The 22,836-nt window shown below is 34.5% G+C and overlaps 1 protein-coding gene across 1 annotated transcript; it reads right to left on the bottom strand.

Annotated features, from left to right (window-relative positions):
* Window positions 1-6,107: 6,107 nt before the first annotated feature.
* LOC134257222 (lipopolysaccharide-binding protein-like) lies at window positions 6,108-21,114 on the bottom strand. The gene is made up of 15 exons (XM_062739865.1): window positions 20,867-21,114; window positions 19,168-19,267; window positions 18,883-19,011; window positions 18,642-18,715; window positions 18,050-18,213; window positions 15,941-16,004; window positions 15,760-15,851; window positions 15,145-15,321; window positions 14,981-15,046; window positions 14,596-14,763; window positions 13,038-13,105; window positions 12,324-12,366; window positions 12,105-12,168; window positions 9,424-9,500; window positions 6,108-6,189 (listed from the first exon to the last, which is right to left on the bottom strand). Exons 1-15 carry the CDS (start codon window positions 20,976-20,978, stop codon window positions 6,148-6,150), a joined length of 1,440 nt encoding a protein of 479 aa, XP_062595849.1. The 5' UTR covers window positions 20,979-21,114; the 3' UTR covers window positions 6,108-6,147.
* Between the last annotated feature and the right edge of the window lie 1,722 nt (window positions 21,115-22,836).

Below are 22,836 nucleotides of genomic sequence, written 5' to 3'. Positions count from 1 at the left end.
CTTCTCAAGAACCATCAGATGAATTTCAACCAAATTTACCTCAAAGTATCCTTGGGTTAAGGGGGTTCAATTTAAATCAAATGAAAGAAAAAGTGAGCAAGCTCACATACCCCAGGCTCCCCCAAAAGTCGAAGTGCTGAAATTCCTGGGAAAAATAAAGGAATCGGAATTTCCTGGTAGTATGTACATCTACACATTGTGTCCTAAATACCTGCAGAGTTTGACAAAATTGTGTGCAGCGGTTTATGAGGAGTTGCGCTGACAAACTGTTCATCTCTATAGTTAAGATACAGCATAAAATTTAAATGTAGAAGTGTGGAAATTCAAGGAATTATGAAGGAATCCGAATTTTCTGGTAATATGCACATCTACACAATGTGTACTAATTAGCAATCTGCAAAGATTGACGAAATTGTGTGCAGCGGTTTATGAGGAGTTGCGCTGACAAACAGTTCATCTCTATATTCAAGATATAGTCAAAAATCTAAGTTTAAAAGTCCAGAAATTCGCTGAAAAAATAAAAGGATCGGAATTTCCTGGTAATATGCACATCTACATATTGTGTCCTAAATATCTGCAAAGTTTGATGAAATACTGTGCAGCGGTTTTTGAGGAGTTGCGCTGACAAAAAAATAGGACTGAAGGACTGACTGACTGACGCACGAGTCAAAAACATTATACCTCACGCAACTTGTTGCGTGGGGTATAATTAAGGGTAATGCCGCTTTCAAAGGGAAATAATTAAAAACTAGTGAAAAGTTGATGGCATCTTTTAAAATTTTCTTCTCAAGAACCACTGGACCAGGAAAGATAAAACTTATGTGGAAACAGCCGCACATAGTGTTGGTTTTTTAAGTTTGTTCAATTTATGACACCCGGGGGTAGGATGGACCCACAATGGACGATCAAAGTTTTACATGAAAATATGTAGGAAATATCTTCTCAAGAACAACAAAGCCATGATTAGTCATATTGATAGGGACGCATCCTCAGATAGTGTAGATTCAAATTTGCTAAAATCATATGACCCCCGGGGGTAGAGGGGATACACAATGGACTATCAAAGATTCACACAGGAATATAAACAGGTAAAATCTTCTTGAGAACAGCAGAACCCTGGTTGGTCTTATTTTTTGGATTATATTCATTGAGACAAATGCTGACTTACGTTTTTCATACTAATTGTTAGTCTCGTTATTATCCCCTCGCGCAACTAGTTGCAGTGGGTATACAGCATCGCGAATGTGCGTATGTATGTTTGTGTTAGTGTGTCCGTTACAGCTTGTAGGCAAGATTAGAGAAAACCTTTTGACTACTATTATCAATTCTCAGGCTTCGATATACTTATGTGACATTGTAAAAGGATGAACCCTATTCATTTTCAAATTAATCAGTGAAATGTTCCTTAAAATATTACTTTCAAATCCTGAAATTTAATGTACGACTTGACAATACTTATTTGTGTATTAATATGAAGCAGAATTTGTACAAAATCTTATACGTGAAAAGAAGAAATTAAAACACTTACTGTGGCCTTCAACTCGACATTTAGATACATGTCAATTAACAATCGTATTTTCGATTCAGGACTACGTCGATATGATATATCCTGGTGAGCTTGAAATAAAAGATAGACAAAAAAGAAAGTCTGACACATCTGTTTCATACTTTGATAAATTACTTGAAAAAGACATTAATAGTAAACTAACAACCAGGCTCTATGATAAATGTGATGATTTAACTTTTCTGTCGTCAACTTCCCTTACTTATGGATTAATATACCTTTATCAACTGTATGCGCGGATCTAGAGGGGGATCAGGGTGGGGGATCCGCCCCCTTGAATTTGCAGAGTTATTAAATTCCTGGATCCGCACATGACATGCATGCGGAGTTTTTGTATCTCAGTTGATTCGATACGCAAGAGCATGGTCTACGTGTGAACAATTTTTTGACAAACAAGTTGGTGAAACTAAAATAATACATAAAAATGTATCCCACATAAGGACAAGTCAGTGGTCAGTAACTGTATAAACTTACATGTAGGTCCCTGGTCTCATTTAAAGCTGACATGGACTCTTAAATAGAAAAAAACACTAATACGATATGCATTCAGGTACAGCAAATGCATACATGCTTGCAGCTCGGGAAAACGCGTCGAACACGTTGATGAACACTTTTACCTGAATATTACATTTTTTATTGAAAAATTAATCTAATTAGTCATGTAATCCATTCATAACTCAACGGTAAAAAATTGCCACTGCATAGCACTTTTTGAAATAAGGAGTCGATCCTCACATCGCGGGTTGCGGGTTCGAATCCCACTGTGAAATGTGGAGTCCGGTCCTTCGGATGAGACCGTATAAACCGAGGTCCCGTGTCGCAGTAGGTGCTGGTACGAAAAATGCCTTCCCTGCTCAATAGCCCCAAGTGCAAAGTATAGGACAAAATTTGATGTTGTCCACCAGCAAGTGGTGGCGTCACCATAGGAGTAAAAAATTCTCGAGAGGGAAGTTTTACAAAATACAATCAATCATATTCTGTAAATGTAATTTTTTAACACGCTAACAGTGTTTATATAGTTTGCGTTCTATAAATAGAATGTTAGTAGTAAACGTTTGCTGGTTTTCAAGAATGTTGTTCCGTTTGTTCAATTTTCCTAAACGTATTTGAGTGTAGTGCTTTTGCATAAAGAGGTGTATTGAGTAATATTATGATAAACATTGAGAACAAGCTTGTGTAAAGCAGAAATGCTGAATAGTCATATAATAATGGTTCACCATGTGTATCAGAAAAAAATGTATATGTTTAACGTGTGTATTGTTTCTTTATGAGTAGGTCCCATCACGAGAGAGGAAGTGCGTACATGTAGTATCAGGAACCCACTGAACTTAATATCCAGTGAAGTGTTGTAACTTTTGTGCTTTTGAACTTGAAGTGAAAGTTGCTGTTCTGCGTCACGCTCGCTGCTCCGTAGTCATGGGTGCGGAGTGAAGGTCAAAATTTGAAGCCCTAAACTGGGATATGGTGACGTCTCTACATGAATGCAAAATTTTCGAATGGGGCGTAAAACAACATGCAATCAATCAAAGTAACATTAATGGAGCAAAACGTATAGAAATCAAAGCATTAAAATATGGAATAGCCAAGCTTTGATTAAAATGAAAGAAAAAGTGAGCAAGCTCACATACCCCACGCTCCCCCAAAACTCAAAGTGCTGAAAATCCCGGAAAAAATGAAAAAAATCGGAATTTCCCGGTAATATGCACATCTACACATTGTGTCCTAAATATCTGCAAAGTTTAATGAAATTCTGTGCAGCGGTTTATGAGGAGTTGCGCTGACAAACTGTTCATCTCTATATTCAAGGTATGGCCAAGTGCCTAAGTTAAAAAGTGCGGAAATTCCCAGAAAAATAAAGGATTCGGAATTTCCTGGTAATATGCACATCTACACACTGTGTCCTAAATATCTCCAAAGTTTGACGAAATTCTGTGCTGCGGTTTATGAGGAGTTGCGCTGACAAAATCTTCATCTCTATATTCAAGGTATGGCCAAAAATCTAATTTGAAAAGTGTGGAAATTGTAAGAAAAAAAAAGGAATCGGAATTTCCTGGTAATATGCACATCTACACACTGTGTCCTAAATATCTCCAAAGTTTGACAAAATTCTGTGCAGCGGTTTATGAGGTGTTGCGCTGACAAACTGTTCATCTCTATATACAAGGTATGGCCAAAAATCTAAGTTAAAAAGTGCGGAAATTCCTAGAAAAAAAAAAGGAATCGGAATTTCCTGGTAATATGCACATCTACACATTGTGTCCTAAATACCTGCAAAGTTTGACGAAATTCTGTGCAGCGGTTTATGAGAAATTGCGCTGACAAACTGTTCATCTCTATATAAAAGGTTTGGCCAAAAACCTAAGTTTTTAGTGCGGAAATTCCCGGAAAAAATAAGGAATCGGAATTTCCTGGTAATATGCACATCTACACATTGTGTCCTAAATATCTGCAAAGTTTGATGAAATTCTGTGCAGCGGTTTATGAGGAGTTGCGCTGACAAACTGTTCATCTCTATATAAAAGGTATGGCCAATTGCCTAAGTTAAAAAGTGCAAAAATTCCCGGAAAAAATAATGGAATCGGAATTTCCTGGTAATATGCATATCTACACATTGTGTCCTAAATACCTGCAAAGTTTGACGAAATTCTGTGCAGCGGTATATGAGGAGTTGCGCTGACAAACTGTTCATCTCTATATAAAAGGTATGGCAAAACGCCTAAGTTAAAAAGTGCGGAAATTCCCGGAAAAAATAATGGAATCGGAATTTCCTGGTAATATGCATATCTACACATTGTGTCCTAAATACCTGCAAAGTTTGACGAAATTCTGTGCAGCGGTTTATGAGGAGTTGCGCTGACAAAAAAAAAGGACTGTTTGACTGACTGACTGAATGACACTCTGACGGACGGGTCAAAAACATTATACCTCACGCAACTAGTTGCGTGAGGTATAAAAACATTTCTGATTTATTCGATTGAAAGAACTGAATCAGGCAAAGGGAATCACTCATGGGTGACAACTAGAATATAGCGACAGGATTTGTTGAATGTACACTTGATACAGAAACAAAAATCATCAGAATCTAAGCTAGCTATGTAACGGAGAAAGTTTAGTTTTTTCTCCTTACGACGGATGGCAGCATAGACAATAATGCCACTAAATGGGACACTTTGTTAATGAGATTCCGTGGTGATGGAAAAAAAAATTATAGGACATCCACGATCAACAAGTACGCTAGACTTACTAAACTTTGAAGAGAGGAAAAAAAGTATGAGAACAGATGCACGTGCATAACATAACCTAGTTGGCTTTGGCAGTGATGGTGCCTATAACGTTAACACTTTGGAATGTAAGAATGGACTAAGTTTCTTTCCTTCAGAGAGATCAAAATTCTGAAGTTATTGCAATTCATTGCATGACATATGAAATAGAACATGCTTTTAAGAACGTCTTCAGGAAAGACCATAACTACTTTCAACTGTCAAGTCTCCCACAAGGATTGACTTGCTTTGACAAAAATTGCGCAAAGCAAAAAAGGAAGTTAGGGAAACACGTGGGTAATAATGCCAATATAAATTGTTATGAAAATATTTAATCTTTTAGCACTAAAACTATTCTTTCTTGACAATTATTAAAAGGTGTGAAAGGAAGGCCACATACGTCAGAAGTACAAAAAAACAACAACAGGAAGCAGCAGACCCAGTCACATTTCAAGAAACTGTGGTCACTGATCAGTGACAGCCTTCCTTTGGGAGCAGGAACAGAAGAAACTGAAATGCAGAGATTTAGAGGAGTAGAGAGGGAGATAATTTTACGAGAGAGAGAGATTCATATGGAAGAGGGGAGTTATGCAATCGCATCAACCCGGGTATTTCCGTCAGAGGTCGGAAAAACAACCTCGAATGTATTAAGAAAACCGGATGTTAAAAAGTTATACATTTCCTGTTTATTCAAATATAGGATATGCGGAATAAGAAGTCCCTTCTATATTTTAGGTAATGTCATTACATTGAATAAAGTTAAACTCCATATTCCACAAATATAAGGTCCCCATGAATTTATTTCAAAGATCGCAAAAATGGAGGGTTGTCATGGCGTCTTCCATATACATTCGAGGTCGTTTTTCCGCTATTCGGAAAGGCCCGAGAAGTTGCGATTGAGAAGTTAGGTTGAATAAAAAAAAATGAGCAAAGTATGGAAGAAAAAGAAATATTACTGAGAGAATTAGTCAGAAAAATGGAAGTTAAAAGAGACCTTTAATTCTCTATGGCAATTAAACTGGAAATTATTTATCAGTATTTGAATCAGTTCTTCAAGCATTCTGATGGAAAAGTGAATATTTGTGTGGATCAGGGAATCACAGGTCCACATAACAAGTTAATATTTTTAGTTTACTTCAAAAACTCTACTCGTTAAGTAAAGAAGATGTGTGTCCATCGATGAATAAGGTGAACAAAGTTTGTATTTCAAAATTTTAATACAGATAAAAAGAGGCATGTACATAAAGTTGTAAGAATATATTATGCTGAACAAACTTTTTGAAAGATTTATGATAATTGAAGTATCTCGATAACTGCCCATTTTCATCCTTTATACTTCAGATCTGTTGCTATGAAAAGTGTGTCCTGTAAAAACAGAAAGGATAATTTTAATTTGCATAAAAATGGAAAACGTCAATTTTCAAATGTTAGCATATTCGAAAGATTTTCAACATTTTTATAGATATTTATATGGATTTTCGTGAAACGTTACTAATCTGGGAAAACAAAGAGAGATAACACTTTGATTTTGGTAAAACTTGTGTTTTTCATTATAGAACTCAACGGAAAATATTTCTATTGAAAACGTCTTTCACCTCGTGAAAAATTTTTTTTTACAGGTAATATGGACTGTCATTTTGGGGCCATATCTTGCAAAATTAATGCAACCACTGGGCCGGGAAAGATGAAACTCATTTGGAAGCATCTTGTGGTAGGGTAAATTCAAGTTTGTTCAAATCATGACCCCCTGGGGTAGGTCGGGGTAATAAAGTTTTACATAAAACAAATATATAAAACTCTTGTCAAGAATAGCAAAGCCATGATTAGTTCCTAGTTACATTGTATATGGAAGTATTGTCTGGTACATGTAATGTAGATTCAAGTTTGTTCATATCATGACCCGCGGGGTAGGTTTGGGCCACTATGGGGTATCAAACTTTAACATAGCAATACAAGTTTGTTCAAACACTCCCCCGCCTCCCCTGAACTCACTTTTCAATACTGAACTCTTTTTGCTTTTACCTTGCTAGTTGCTCAAATGAGAGATTTGGCCCCTCGGCATCTTGTTAAAATCTTAATTTACAGTTTTATTTTATTTTGAAAAGGAAATATAAGGAATGTCAGGGGATGCCCTAAACAGAACTAGACATTGATACATAAGATAGAGTTCTCTAGATCTTGTACATGTAGCAGTAGTCGCCCGCGTGGCGCACTGGTTAGAGCGTGTGCTCTAGAGTCGAAAATGGAGTTCATCTTTACATGAAGGTCGCGGGTTCGAATCCCATTATGGAACGTAGAGACCGGTTCTTCGGATGAGACCGTATAAATTGGGTTCCCGTGTCGCAATAAGTGCTGGCATAGAAAAGATCCACAGGACAACATTTGCAGCTCTCCACCAGCAAGTGGGGGCGTCTCTATTTGAGTGGGAAATTCTCGAGAGGGACGTAAAACAGCATACAATCAATCTTGTAGCAGTACGTGCTAACACGAATAAAAAGGCCACGAGTACCGAGAACAGGTCTAAATATGCACCCAACAGGAACAAGCAGTGGCATCTGAACAAAATTCTTGAAATGGCATTGAAAAAAATATATTAGCAATTGAAAGAGAAACAAATTTTTATTGAATTTAACACCTTGTTTCGAGGAGAAAGACTTGTAATTTTTAAATAAGTTGCTTCTTTTTTTGAAAATCTAAATTGACTTCATATTGTTTAATTCGGAGCCGAGCAGTTTAGGAAAGATCCACTATTCCTGCGACCCAGGGTAAAGTTTAACCATAATTTCTGTAGGTTATACAACTCCTATCAAAAATATATCAATTGAGAAATGTTTCGAACAAAAATCTTTTCGAATCCTTCTTATAAATATGATAGTACATGTACCTCTGCAAAGATTAAAATTGTTCCTAGCATTTCAACTAAAGAAAATATTAAAACAAAAGGCAAATTTAAATTCGTATGTACAAAATTATGTGTCATTGAAGGTCTTGAAAATTTAAGTAGAGGATGTGGATTAACTTGTGCCTCATAAAGATTTTTTTTCGCTGATTAGTACGGTATACTAGAAAACTGACCAGTCAGCAAGGGCCCCGCCAAATTAGAATTATAAGGGTTGCAGCTTATGGAATGATTTAAGAAATATATGACGAATAAGAAACAGCAACTGTATTCTTAAAATTTCAAGATAATTCCCGAATGTCCAAAAACCTGTCATGTTGTAAATTTTGAATTTACCGGGTGGCTGTAAATACAAAATATACAACTTGTCATGTTGTAAATTTTGTATTTACTGCCACCCGGTAAATTCAAAATTTACAACATGACAAACCTGTAAATAATATCCTTGTATTTATTTTACATAAGGCAGTAAAGAACAACTCAACACTGAATGTATATCTAAATAATAGTGAAGCTTTTGTTACATAAAATGCCAGCCTTCAATGAATGCAAATACATATCATGAAGGCTTGACCTTAACTTCAAAACAAACAGCAGTTGCAGACAAAGGTTTTCATTAATCTTAAAGTGACAGATAAAGATAAGCCTTCTAAATTTTCTGCAGCAGGCTAGATAATTAATCCCAAGGGATTAAATACACTCTCTCTCATCATTTTCTTCTTAATTTATAATAAGAACTTTTTCAGCAATGATAGAATGATCAAGGTTTTTATCCAACTGCCTTAAAAATTAATAATATTCTTGAATTTTCATGAAGAAAAAAAAAAAAAAAAAATAAGCAAATAAAAATAAAAAATATATCTTCTTTAATCTATTTCTTCTTTTTCGAAGTCAATGAAATTAAAACTCATCGTGTAGGCTATTTCAACAAAAAAAAAGTAAAAACATTTATACTTCAATCCACATTTCATAGTGTTCATAGCATTCCAAATGGACTTAACTTCAAAACAAACTTCATTTGCAGACAGAGGTGTTAATTAATCTCAATGTGACAGATAAAGATAATGCTTTGGATTTTCTTCAGGAGGAAAGCTAATTAATCCCAAGGGGCTCATTCACTGCAGTATTCAGTTTACAACATTTTCAGAAATTATCTCTCTTTCCCAATTCATTCTTATATAAAGTTAAGGAATCTACCCCACCACCCCAGCTCCAAACCAGAGGACATAGAGAAACAATTTTAGCATCAAAATATGTCTTTTTGCCTACTGAACTACCATACCAAATTTGAACTTAATTGGGCTACCATAAAAAAAGTTATTAGGAAAAAACAGAAAATTTGTGGACGGAAGAAGGACAGACAGACAGACAGAGTGATTACTATAGGGCACCCGCAAATCCTTGCGGGGCCCTAATTAATTTTTTAGAATTACTCAGAGCAGAGTCAACCTTTATTTCGGAAGCACTTGATAAACACTTGAATAATTTAGGATTTTTTATTATTGGCAGCCCTCAAAAGTTTTACATGCATAATACAAACCCCAGAAAAATCACTCACGCAATTATCACACTGAAAGTAAATGTCTCTTAAGAAAGAAAAATAGTTGGATAACCAGTGTAATTTTTATTTTTATAGAAAATGGGATGAGAAGACCTGCGTAGTACTCAGTAACGCAAAGTAAAGGAAAATTATCCGTTACCTTAGCAATTGTCAGTTGGGTGTCAACAAAGTGTACAGATTCGATAACAGGAAGAGGAAAGCCTTTATTTCCAAAGTCTAAAAAACAAGTTATATATATAATACATGTATTTTACCATGCGTATATGTACCAATTATTAAAGCTGTAAACAAAATACATTGATTCGAATTTTAAGTATTTTTAAAAATGAATTTTTACATTTATAGGAAAAAAGAATAACCCGGGTATATACAAATAACTAAATTTTCCTTACCAGGCAAAAACATTTCTATGGGCTCATCAATTACAATTCTTAGAGTACAGAAATAACGCCTGTCAAATACTTTATCTCACAGATATAATATCCTCGGAGGTCCATGAATCGTTTCCCAAATTTGATTGTGTCCGATTTGTTAAAAAAAAATATACAGGGCAAAAATTGTAATTTGAATACGTGATTTTTGTTGACATCATGTAAACAATGCGCACAAAGGACGACTTTCACATTTACAAAAGGTATTCCTCTTTGCGGGGTCAATCCAGATCAACCGGCATAAGGCACTGTTTTCCCTCTATAACCTTACCAACTTTATGGGTCAGTATATTAGAGAAATAAAATCTCTATGGATATGTTCATTATTTTTTTCAAATTGCCCCATACTCGGTTAATACAGGTACAGATTTAAAATATTAGCAGGTAACTTTAAAAAATGAGCGTTACGTCTACAACGGGAGATAACTCGTAGGAATGTGAAATTCATCTTTTGTACCAGTACACTTGAGATAGGTCGTACATTGTAGTTTCTAAGAAAAAAAATATTTTAGACTTTTGTTTCAAACATGTGTTAAATGAGGTGAAATTTTGTTTCAGACTACATTTTTCTTTTATCTGTTTTGACTTTTTTATCGTCTGCAGTTGGAAAATATAATAAATACAATCCAAATTGTAATTTTAGCTGGCCGAAGGCTAAGTGAACTGTCCGTTGTCTGTCGTCGTCGTCGTAGTCGTCGTTGTTGTCGTCGTAAACTTTTCACGTTTTCATCTTCTTTGGGCCAATTTCAACCAAATTTGCCACAAAGTATCCTTGGGTGAAGGGGATTCAAGTTAGTTCAAATGAAGGGCCACGCCCTTTTCTAAGGGGAGATACATGTAATTATGAATTAGGGAAGAATTAATGGCATCTTTTAAAAATCTTCTCAAAAACCACTGGGCCAGGAAAGATGAAACTTATGTGGAAGCATCCTCAGGTAGTGTAGATTCAAGTTTGTTCAAATCATGACCCCCGGGGTTAGGGTGGGGCCACAATGGACGATCAAAGTTTTACATAGGAGTGTATAGGGAAAATCTTTAAAAATCTTCTCAAAAACCACTGGACCAGGAAAGATGAAACTATGAGGAAGCATCCTCTGGTAGTGTAGATTCAAGTTTGTCCAAATTATGACCCCCGGGGTTAGGGTGGGGCCACAATGGCCGATCAAAGTTTTACATAGGAGTGTATAGGGAAAATATTTAAAAATCTTCTCAAAAACCACTGGGCCAAGAAAGATGAAACTCATGAGGAAGCATCCTCTGGTAGTGTAGATTCAAGTTTGTTCAAATCATGACCCCCGGGGTTAGGGTGGGGCCACAATGGCCGATCAAAGTTTTACATAGGAGTGTATAGGGAAAATATTTAAAAATCTTCTCAAAAACCACTGGGCCAAGAAAGATGAAACTCATGTGGAAGCATCCTCAGGTAGTGTAGATTCAAATTTGTTCAAATCACGACCCCCGGGGTTATGGTGTGGCCACAATGGCCGATCAAAGTTATACATAGGAGTATATAGGGAAAATCTTTAAAATTCTTCTTCTCAAGAGCCACTGTGCCAGTAAAGATGAAACTCATGTGGAATCATCCTCAGGTAGTGCAGATTCAAATTTGTTCAAATCATGACCCCTGGGGGTAGGGTGGGGCCACAATGGCCGATCAAAGTTTGACATAGGACTAGATAGGGAAATCTTTAAAAATCGTCTTCTCAGGTACTTCAAAGCTATGATTAACGATATTTATATGGAATCATTCTCAGGTATAGATTCTAGTTTGTTCAAATTGTAACCCCCATGGATAGGGTGGTGTCACAATGGGGGATCCAAGTTTTACATTCAAATATATATTTTTAAAAATCTTCTCAAGAATAGCAAAGCCATGATTAGTAAAATACAAGTATTTATATGGAAGCATTTTCGGGTAGTGTAGAATGAAATTTGTTCAAATCCTGATTTAAATTTATTCAAATCATGGCCCTTTAGGGTAGGGCGGGAAACAATGGGGAATCAAATTCAAATTTTTATAAAGTTATATATAGGAAGGGAATGTTTTTTAAAAATCCTTTTATCAAGAACAGCAAAGTAATATGCTGTATTAATATGAAGGCATTCTCAAGTAGTATTAAATTCAACCCCCCCCCCTCTTTCAGTAAACTTTTCCGTTCTGATCAGATTTGTGCTTTTTCCTAGCCGATTTGCTCAGGTGAGCGATGTGGCCCCTGGGCCTCTTGTTTAAAGAGATACGGTGCAGCTGCGGGCAAATTTTCAATGAAATAATTGACGAAAATTCAAAGAAAAGACAAGACTCTAGGAACGTAACGAATTTAGGGCCTCCGATGATATATATGTATTTTAACGTATCAATACATAGATGATAATCATAAAGAAAACCTACCATTTAGTTTTGGTTCCACAAATACCGCAACAACGCCTTTTATAATCAAATCCAATACCTGAGGCTTTCCAGAAAAAAAAAACTTTAAAATTAAATGACTAATACATGTGGCTTTCCAGAAAAAATCTTTAAAATTAAATAATTACGCAAATACAATGCTTTGTACTATATTTTTAAGTCTGAAAACAAGATAGTATACTGTATACCTATCCAACTTACCGAAAGCTGCCCAATTTTTGAATCTTTTACTTTAACAGCAATCCTAAGTTTTAAATTAAAAAAAATGTTAAAACAATAAAAAATTGTGGAAATAAACTTTCCACTCGTTAAATATATGGTTGTTTATGTGACATATGTTTAATTTATTACATAATTTTATTACATTAAATTTTGTTTAACAATTTTATTAAGATTTTTTCAACAGCTGCAGATTTTCATTAAAATAGTTGAATTCACACTTTTCAAGTTATGTCCACTGACCGCCATATTTGGGGAAATCCTCACACTAGCCTTTATAGTTTTCTGGTTTCTAACTTTGTCATTTGACTGGAAGAAGTATGTGCAAATCCATATATCAGAAGAAAAAAAATGAATATTATAGTGGATTTATCGGAGCTTGCCCAAAGGTTAAGTAGCAAAAAGAGGAGAAATGTCATTTCCCTCCTGACCTTTTGTTTAACCCCCCCCCCTCCCCCATTGAACAGTGTGGATTGGACTATTATTTAAATTACGTACATAATCTGTTGGAAAAGACGAAAGGCATTGCATGTTTTGGTATCAGCAACCTTAATTTAGTTGAGTTTATGATTTGTATTTGCATGCATTACTGAGTAATATCCGAAAAAAAAGAGTTAATGTATGTACAGTGTATGTACAATGTATACTATTCACAGCTTTCGATACAAAAATATAGCGTAAGATCTGGTAACTTACGGTAATTTCAGGACTTTGGCAAAAATCTTCTCATTTTGTATCCTCACAGATATTGTTGATGACATCATCTACACGAAGAATGTTTATGAAAAATTATGTATGTAATAGGATATGATCTTTCTAAAAGAGGACTAAAAGCCATAATATTCAAAAGTTTGTTTTCTCGGCTTTATACATGTACATGTAATCATTCTCTTCACTTATGTAACAAGCATTCTGAAAGTATTGCATAAGCAATACATGTCCCCCACCGGGATCCCCTTTTCTCTTTAGGATGTCATTTTATTAGACCCTGTGTATGAAAAATCGCCACCAAAATATTGACATTTCGGTTATTAATTGTTTATGAATGAAATATCTTGGAATTAAGTCGATCTCCCTTACAAAGAAAGACGACGACGTCTTTGAATGTCATTTGACACACATCCATGCTTTGATCAGAACAGCTCATTTTACGTAGTTTAAAAAACGATTTTGTACCAAAAAATCAAACTTGATTTATATTTGTCACTATAAAGCTATCCAGCAAGTTTCAAATCAGGACAATCACAATCTCTTTTAAAAAATTAAGTGCATCATGACATTAATTTAGTGCATCACGAACCCTATTGTGAACCCAATTATAAAAATTTTAGAAACTATAATTCCTTCAAAAAATCAAAGAAGCAGAACGAAATGCAAACTTGATATATATAACTATAATCAAGGTAAAGTTTCATACTAAAAATGAGCTCAATATACGCGAGTGTTTAGAAGTAAAGTGCGGAAAACCCTGAAAAATTGAAAAGTTCGTAATTCCGTCAAAAATCATTGAAGGGGAACGGCATTCAAACTTGATCTGTAACTCATCAAGATACACTCATATACCAAAAATCAGCTCAATATCTGCAATCGTTTAGAAAAAAGGTGCGGAAAACCAAGTAGGACAGACTGACATGGGACAAACAGACGGACGGACAGACGCAGAGGAAACCTATAGTCCTCTTCGGTCTTACCGGTAGGGGACTCAAAATCTTGTTTAACAATTTTAACTGTTCAATAGAATTTCTATCTTTTTTTTTCAAGAAAGAATATGCATACAAGACACCTTATTATAGGGATGCTACGGAAATGTCCATTGAATTGACGATTTTATAACAGAATTAAACTCTTTAATACCAATGTTAGCTTCCTTCTTATCACAGTGCTAATGTTCATCTTCAATTGTTACGGTGATTTGTCTCTAATTTTGTTCATTTATACAATCAATAGAGTTTTTGAAAATTCCTTTTATGTACATGTTCAAACATTTTACTTACATGTAGTACCATTTGTAATTGTGTTTTTCAAAAGAAAATTATAGCACTTGGTAGGATTTCTTAGCAGTACCATAGAATCTGCTATGGTAGATTCCTACTGCGAGATTCCTACTCCCCCAGCAGAATACTAATAACTAATAGACTTGAGTTATACTTAAAATGTGGATCCCTTTACTTGTTGTATAGTACTCAAGTGATCGTTAACGGTCCTTGGCCTCTTGTTCACATATGTTTGTTTATATTCTAGTGAACATACTTACCGCCGATAATGTTAAGAAGTAGATGTATTTCCCGCCTTGTTGTTGAGCAAAGAAGAGAATATCACCAGAGGCGTCTACCATAGTTGACCCATTCCTGACGGTCATGTTTGGCATCGCTGTAGATTTCATGTATAACATCACTGTTGTGTTGGGAAATTTCTTTCCGATCTGAGAACAGTCATTTCATATTCATTAAATTAAATTTTATGATGAAAAACAACCTCTTATTTTGTCACTGGATCTGCTATCGCAAGACGACATTATTTTTATAAAACAATTATTAGAACATTTCAAGGACATCTATTTTTAAATGAATTAAATATCTTATTCCCTATACATTACGAACCTCAATTGCTATTTTTGATAAACAAAGTTTTATATTTACTTCTGGAATGAAATTCCCGATGCATGTCACCTTCTGACAAGTTGTGTTCAAAACTCCTCCAGGGAGCTAAAAGTATAATAATGTAGGAACGTTAGAATATAAATAAAATATATTCTTGGAAATATCGTTATGGAAATAACTCTTTCTGGTTTGAAAATACCTACGTCCTTGTTAGTGACGTTGTATCGGAGTTGATTATATTTGTATGCATTATAAGACATGGAGTTGAACAGGAAATCAGACACCCATAGGTACATCATCCGAGATGTATTGGAAAATTTCAGCAACGGAGGGACTGGAAAAGGTGCCTCGATCGGATTTGATTTCCAAAACACTTCACCCTAAAGTTTGTATGAATAATACTTAGAGGGATTAAAAAAGATAATGTGCAGTAAACATCATTAATACACAAACGCACATATTGCATTCAATTAACTCTTGCTTTCTCGTAAATTTTGCTGCAAATAAGTGACTCAGCATGAAAAACCTTCTTAGAAAATAAAATTGTTGTGAAATTTAAAAGTAAAATAAATTCATCATAGGTGATACTTATCATTTAAAGGTTAAATAATAATCGTGAATAATTTGCAAAAGAAAAGAGTTTTCCAATCACAGAGAGGAAAGTTTGAAATGAAATTTTCTACCAAGTAAACTCCAAAGGCTTTCACTGGGGGAGGATTGGGACAAGCTTTAACTTAATACAAGAATACAGGTACCGAGAGGAATATAACAAATGTTATTCAAATCAAAAATCAGAATTCGATTATGATAAATTTTACCTTATGGTACGTCTCCATAAAATTGGATTGAAATGAAGGTTTTGACAGGAATCTGTAATCCAACAAGAACAGCTTTGCTATTTCTACTGTAACTGTAAATTAAATAAAATATGTACATTTCACTCACTCAATATCCTTGAATATTTTGTACATCAAATTGAAATCTGATTTGTGCATATACCTGGCAGATTTTTAAGACTTTCCGTTCCATTGACATTCACAAGATTGTTCAGCTGTTGGCATAACTACAAAACACGAAATGAAACACCTAGCCTATTAGTAAAGTTTACTTTATTATACCCCACGCAACTAGTTGCGGGAGGTATAATGTTTTTGACTGGTCCGTCAGTCAGTCAGTCAGTCAGTCAGTCCGTCAGTCAGTCCTCTTTTTTTGTCAGCGCAACTCCTCATAAACCGCTGCACAGAATTTCGTCAAACTTTGCAGGTATTTAGGACACAATGTGTAGATGTGCATATTACCAGAAAATTCCGATTCCTTTATTTTTTCCAGGAATTTCCGCACTTTTTAACTTAGGCATTTGCCCATACCTTGAATATAGAGATGAACAGTTTGTCAGCGCAACTCCTCATAAACCGCTGCACAGAATTTCGTCAAATTTTGCAGGTATTTAGGACACAATGTGTAGATGTGCATATTACCAGAAAATTCCGATTCCTTATTTTTTCCAGGAATTTCCGCACTTTTAACTTAGGCATTTGGCCATACCTTGAATATAGAGATGAACAGTTTGTCAGCGCAACTCCTCATAAACCGCTGCACAGAATTTCGTCAAACTTTGCAGGTATTTAGGACACAATGTGTAGATGTGCATATTACCAGGAAATTTCGATTCCTTATTTTTTCCAGGAATTTCCGCACTTTTAACTTAGGCATTTGGCCATACCTTGAATATAGAGATGAACAGTTTGTTAGCGCAACTCCTCATAAACCGCTGCACAGAATTTCGTCAAACTTTGCAGATATTTAGTACACAATATGTAGATGTGCATATTACCAGGAAATTCCGATTCCTTTATTTTTTCGGGAATTTCCGCACTTTTAACTTAGCCATTTGGCCATACCTTGAATATAGAGATGAACAGTTTGTCAGCACAACTCCTCATAAACCGCTGCACAGAATTTCGTTATACCTTGCAGGTATTTAGAACACAATGTGTAGATATGCATATTACCAGGAAATTCCGATTCCATTATTTTTTCCTGGAATTTCCACACTTTTAACTTAGGCATTTGGCCATACCTTGAATATAGAGATGAACAGTTTGTCAGCGCAACTCCTCATAAACCGCTGCACAGAATTTCGTCAAACTTTGCAGGTATTTAGGACACAATGTGTAGATGTGCATATTACCAGGAAATTCCGATTCTTTATTTTTTCCAGGAATTTCCGCACTTTTAACTTAGGCATTTGCCCATACCTTGAATATAGAGATGAACAGTTTGTCAGCACAACTCCTCATAAACCGCTGCACAGAATTTCGTCAAACTTTGCAGGTATTTAGGACACAATGTGTAGATGTGCATATTACCAGGAAATTCTGGTTCCATTATTTTTTCCGGGAATTTCCACACTTTTAACTTAGGCATTTGGCCATACCTTGAATAGAGAGATGAACAGTTTGTCAGCGCAACTCCTCATAAACCGCTGCACAGAATTTCGTTAAACTTTGCAGATATTTAGGACACAATATGTAGATGTGCATATTACCAGGAAATTCCGATTCCTTTATTTTTCCGGGAATTTCCACACTTTTCAACTTAGACTTTTTTGCCATATTTTGAATATAGAGATGAACAGTTTGTTAGCACCACTCCTCTTAAACTGTTGTACATAGTTTCGTCAACCTATGCTGATATTTAGGACATATTCCATTATTTTATCCCAAAGAGTTTTGCCTATTATTCAAGAACATTTCTCACCCACCCACCCCCCCCCCCCACTTCAAATTAATGTGTGGATTTGTATATTGTCAAGAAATTTTGATTCCATAATTTATCTAGAAACTTCATTCCACATTTAAATGTCCTCATATGTAAGACATTTTGATGTGAAGATTTTTTGCAATTATTGCCCTTTTTGATCTACACTATGTATTTAAAGTGCACTGTGCCTTTCATTAAATGTGTTTCACCGTCAAGTTATGGGGGAGCGTGGGGTATGTGAGCTAGCTCACTTTTTCTTTCATTTTTCCATATATCTGTTTGTGCTAGACATGATGTTGAAATTTCCATTTCAAAAACATAATATCTTTATCTTCGTTGACTTACAATTCCATTGCTTCCTCCGACTATATCTTTCAGTTTATCTGCGACTAAACCAGAAAACAAATTGTATATCCATGCAGTGCCGCCATGAAAGCTTATGTCCGCCGAGCCAATATTGCAGTTACAGCCAACAGCTTTCATTGTAGGACGCCCAGTAGTATCCGAACCTAAAATTGGATTATTATTGATAATCAACTCATAATTTATATAAATTTAACTCATCATCATTAATAAATCAAATGCATTGACAAAAATGAAATTTACGTGTTCATCTATTTTTTCAACTAAATTTATAAAGAGGAAAACAAAACCAACGAAAACGAACTTAATTATGATCTCATAAAATACTAGTTTATGATTTCAACGAAAGACCGTAGTTCTGTTTAGAGTATTTTTTTTTGTTCTTTGATTTTTTTTTTTTAGATTTTTCTCTTTAAGTTGCGAACTTGATTTTCCTTATATTGTATGTGCTAATCGTTAGATATATCTGTTGGCAATTTGAATAAAAACGATTCTTTTTTTTTTTTGTACATGTAGGAATTGCTTGACAAAAACACATATTTATGGTGAAATGTGAATTAAGGATGTCTCTTACCCAATTCAATATTAATTGCAGCATTTATGCTACTTGCTCTAAGATCAAAACTTCCAGAATCCGATATGGGAATTCTGTAAGAGAAGAAAAGATCACATATTAGTTGAAAACGTTCATTAATGATATATGAATTTTGAAAAGTTATCTCCCATTTATAAGATACGTTTGTAATTAAAACGTAAAACGTTTGTAATTAAAACGTAAATAATTTGGCCAGAATTGTAATTTTAGCATGTCTTACATTCCGTGGAGTTTATAATGAAAATTTCCGTGGACGTTTAGTGAACTCCCACTTGTGCTCCAAGACACTCCAACATTCTGAATCAAAGAGGCTTTACTGCTCGGCTTGCTAAATGCATTTATCTGTAACCTGAATTCCGGTAATAATATATACTCATTTTCATATTTAAATAGAATACATTAATATTACGGGTATGCAAATGTAAATATATGTTCTAAAAACAAACGGGTGAAAATTCCGTTTTCATTTATAAATAATGTAAATTTTAAGACATTTATTACGTACCCTGTAATGTCATAGGAGATGTCCCCTGTACTCCCATGTTGATCCGGAATTTTCTGACCCGTCACCTGTTTTGAAAGTATGTCCAACGCAACATCCGTGGCTATGTTTCAATACAATAATAAACAAAAATTGATAAATGACCATGATGATAAATAAAATTTCACGTCATGTATGATAACAATTTGTTCCAGACATGAAATGTATACAATACATGCTTCTAACAACATGTATATGTAACGTATTTCAAACTCGGCCTATGGCACTTATTAATTCTTATTCCAATGCGTTTGATAAGGGAAAACCGTTTAACTGGATGTTCAAAAAACTTTAAGATATTTTCTGGACTTATTAGGTATTTCTTTCGGACTACAGTTTGGTCTTGACGGCACGGCTGTACGTTTCCAACTGACTAACAAACAACAAGTATGGAATGGTACTCAAAGAAATGAAAGAGTTTGTAGCTTATGCAGTAGTAACCAGATAGGAGATGAGTATCATTATATATTAGAATGCAGTGCTTTAAACCAACTAAGAAAAGTTTATTTGAACTAAAATTTTTGTTCTAACCCAAATATCATCAAGTTTTGTGAAATCATGTGCCAAAATGATGTTGATTCTTTGAAACAATTATGTACATTTATTTCTAAAATTAATAGTATTGTCTGTTCTCCTTAATTATCACCTTCTGCTTGACCCACTGTATTATATGTATATATGTTTTATATGATTTTGTACCTCATGTACCATTTACATGGTTTAGAGAGAATAAATTGAATTGAATTGGGTAAATCAAATTAAACACAAAGAATTTAAGAAATTAGTCATATAAAGAGATAAGATAAAAGGATGACATTCTATAGACTGATGGACAATTAAATTAACGTGTCAGATAAACAACATGGTCATAAATATCACCGTAAATCCTTGTCGTGGTCAAGGTGTGAACATTACCTAATGGGATTAACTCTGTTGAACGCCAGTTGATAATTTGATTCATTCAAAATGGTTTTTGAGGAATGTGACAGATATTTTGCTTAACAAATAAAGGATCAGAAAGCTTAAAAACACACACAGAAAGCAGCAGGAATGACCAAATAACAAAACAATAATTATAATGAATATGAACGTTTAAATCTTGTAAGTTTTCATCACGACACAGATAAGTATACTGAAACAAATTAATATTATCCATGTATTACAATAGCATAATTGTTTATAGCGTTAATGTATATATATTTTCATCATCTGATGGCCTTCCATCTTAAGTTATTTAAGCCTGTATGAAATATAAAATGTAGGAAGAAATACTATCATATATCTCAATTGTGGTGTTTAATTTGTTAAAGGTACCGCTGGGTAAAACTAAAATATGTAAGCAATTTGACTAAGCATGAATTGAGGAAGAAACCCATGCTAATAGATATAATTATATGATTTTGTATTATATTGTTAGATATTTGAGAAGTGTAACATACATTTAATCAACAGTTTTTAAGCTTTGAATCAGGTATTCATAAAATCGGTGAAAATTTTCACTCTAGTATAATTTAGAATTACATGTACATTGTACAACACCGTTTAGTAATCCTTTTCTGTGGATAAGAGTGTTTTTTTTCATATACATCAGACTAACTTATAGTCTAGTAAACATACTTTATCGACTTGACCACTCACACGTATACAAAAGATTTCAACATACCATAATTAAGCGCTTTGTCTGTTATTCTGGTTTGAAGTCCTGGTGTTTTACATTCTATACACACCACAGCAAGCTGTAGGACAATCAGCCAGTACAAAGATCCCACATTCATAGTCTTCTTAACGATGCACGTTACTTTATTAGATATAAGTAAATCGCCTTGTTGATTTGGGCCAGTGTTTACAAACGTGTGTATTAGGCTGTGACCATTTAAACACCCAATGGCGTGACCTTTGACATGTTTGAGTCAGCAGTTTCTCACATTGCTCGTATACGGGGAATAGTCTAGCTGATCGATCTTGCTAAATAAAAATCTCCGATCCCCAGGTTCTGAACTCGTTGAAAATACACACAAAATGTCTCTGAATTCAAACTTCATCTTTAAATTTACTCATATTATGTAGGGAAAATTTTAAATCTCGAATAAATTGCGAATATAAACATCTTAGACTATATGCATTTTTCAATTCAAGTTTAATCAACGAACACATTTTAAAAATGAAAATCATACTAAGTATTCATGCCTTCGAAAAAATTGCATAATTTTCCTAATTTTTATACATCTAAGGTACCTTAGTTTCTCTTGTTTAATTACGTCGATCATTTGACAAGGCACATTAAATACAGATTTTCTTATCAAAACACCTTAACTCATTTCTTATTGCATATTATGTTCATTAATAAAAGCATCTTTACATTTTCTATCATCAATTATGAAAAAATTACAGTATCAGATCAGTTCAGAGTAGATTTGCTAAATGCGCGCTGTTCTTTGCTTGTTGGGACCCGGTCTAATACATGTATACATGCCGATTGTAAAATGCTAAGGATTAAAGAAAGAATGATTTCATAAAAAACAAGTCATTTATTATTAAATTTATTTTAGTCTCACAAACCATGATTGTATCCTTTATATATATGTAATTTGCTGGTTTACTTTTGAAAATTTGGAGACATTAAAAAAAACTGAAAAAATTGATTCTCAAGTTATGTTTGGCATCCGCAAATTAAGTTCAACAAATATATCATTATGTAAGACAGAACCACTAGTAGTATATACATACTAGGAATATAAAGACAAGGTTTATATAATAATATTCGAAAGTTGCTTATTGCCTTACAATTATGTAAAACAAGAGGTCCATGAGCTTTATCATTCACCTGAGCACTGTGGCAAAGGGAGTGGACTTTGTTTTGAAGAAACTTGAATCTAAACTAACCAAGGATGCCTGCATTTTTCTTTGACTAATTATGGCTTTTTCTTTCTTACCCTTTATGTCTGTGCCCCCCTACTTATCACCCCGCCAAACTGATTTGAAACAATTACCTGAGGATGCTTCCAGATAAATAGAATATGATAAATCATGGCTTTGCTGTGCTCGTGAAGTTTTTAAAATTTTTTCCCTGTACATTACAATGTAAAAATATGTTCTTCCATTGTGGCCCCACCAACCGCCCAGGGGTCATGATTTGAAGAAAATTAAATCTAGAGTACCTAAGAATGTCTCCATATAAATATGAACAATCATGGCTTTGCTGTTCTTGAGAAGAAGATTTTTAAAAGAGTTTTTCTATATATTTCTATGTAAAACTTTGATCGTCCCTCATGGCCCCATCGTACCCCCAGGGGTTATGAATTGAACAAACTTGAATCTACACCACCTGAGGATGCTTCCATATAAATATGACTTATCATGACTTTGCTGTTCTTTAGAAGAAGATTTTTAAAGAGATTTCCCAATGGATGTATTTCTATGTTAAACTTTGATTGTTCCTTGTGGTCCCGCCCAGCTCCCGCGAATCAACTTGAATATTCACTACCTGAGGATGCTTCTATATAAATATGACCAATCATGGCTTTGCTATTCTTTAGAAGAAAATTTTCCTTTATTTTCTATGTAAAACTTTGATTGCCTCTTTTGGCTCCACCCTACCCGAAGGGGTCATGCTTTGAACAATCTTGAATCTAC

Source organism: Saccostrea cucullata, unplaced genomic scaffold (assembly GCF_032062105.1).
Source record: "Saccostrea cucullata isolate Sc308-1 unplaced genomic scaffold, CSIRO_AGI_Scuc_v1 ctg913, whole genome shotgun sequence".
NCBI lineage: Eukaryota > Metazoa > Mollusca > Bivalvia > Ostreida > Ostreidae > Saccostrea > Saccostrea cuccullata.
Note: the sequence above shows the minus strand (reverse complement) of the source record. Positions and strands in the feature narration are given on the sequence as shown.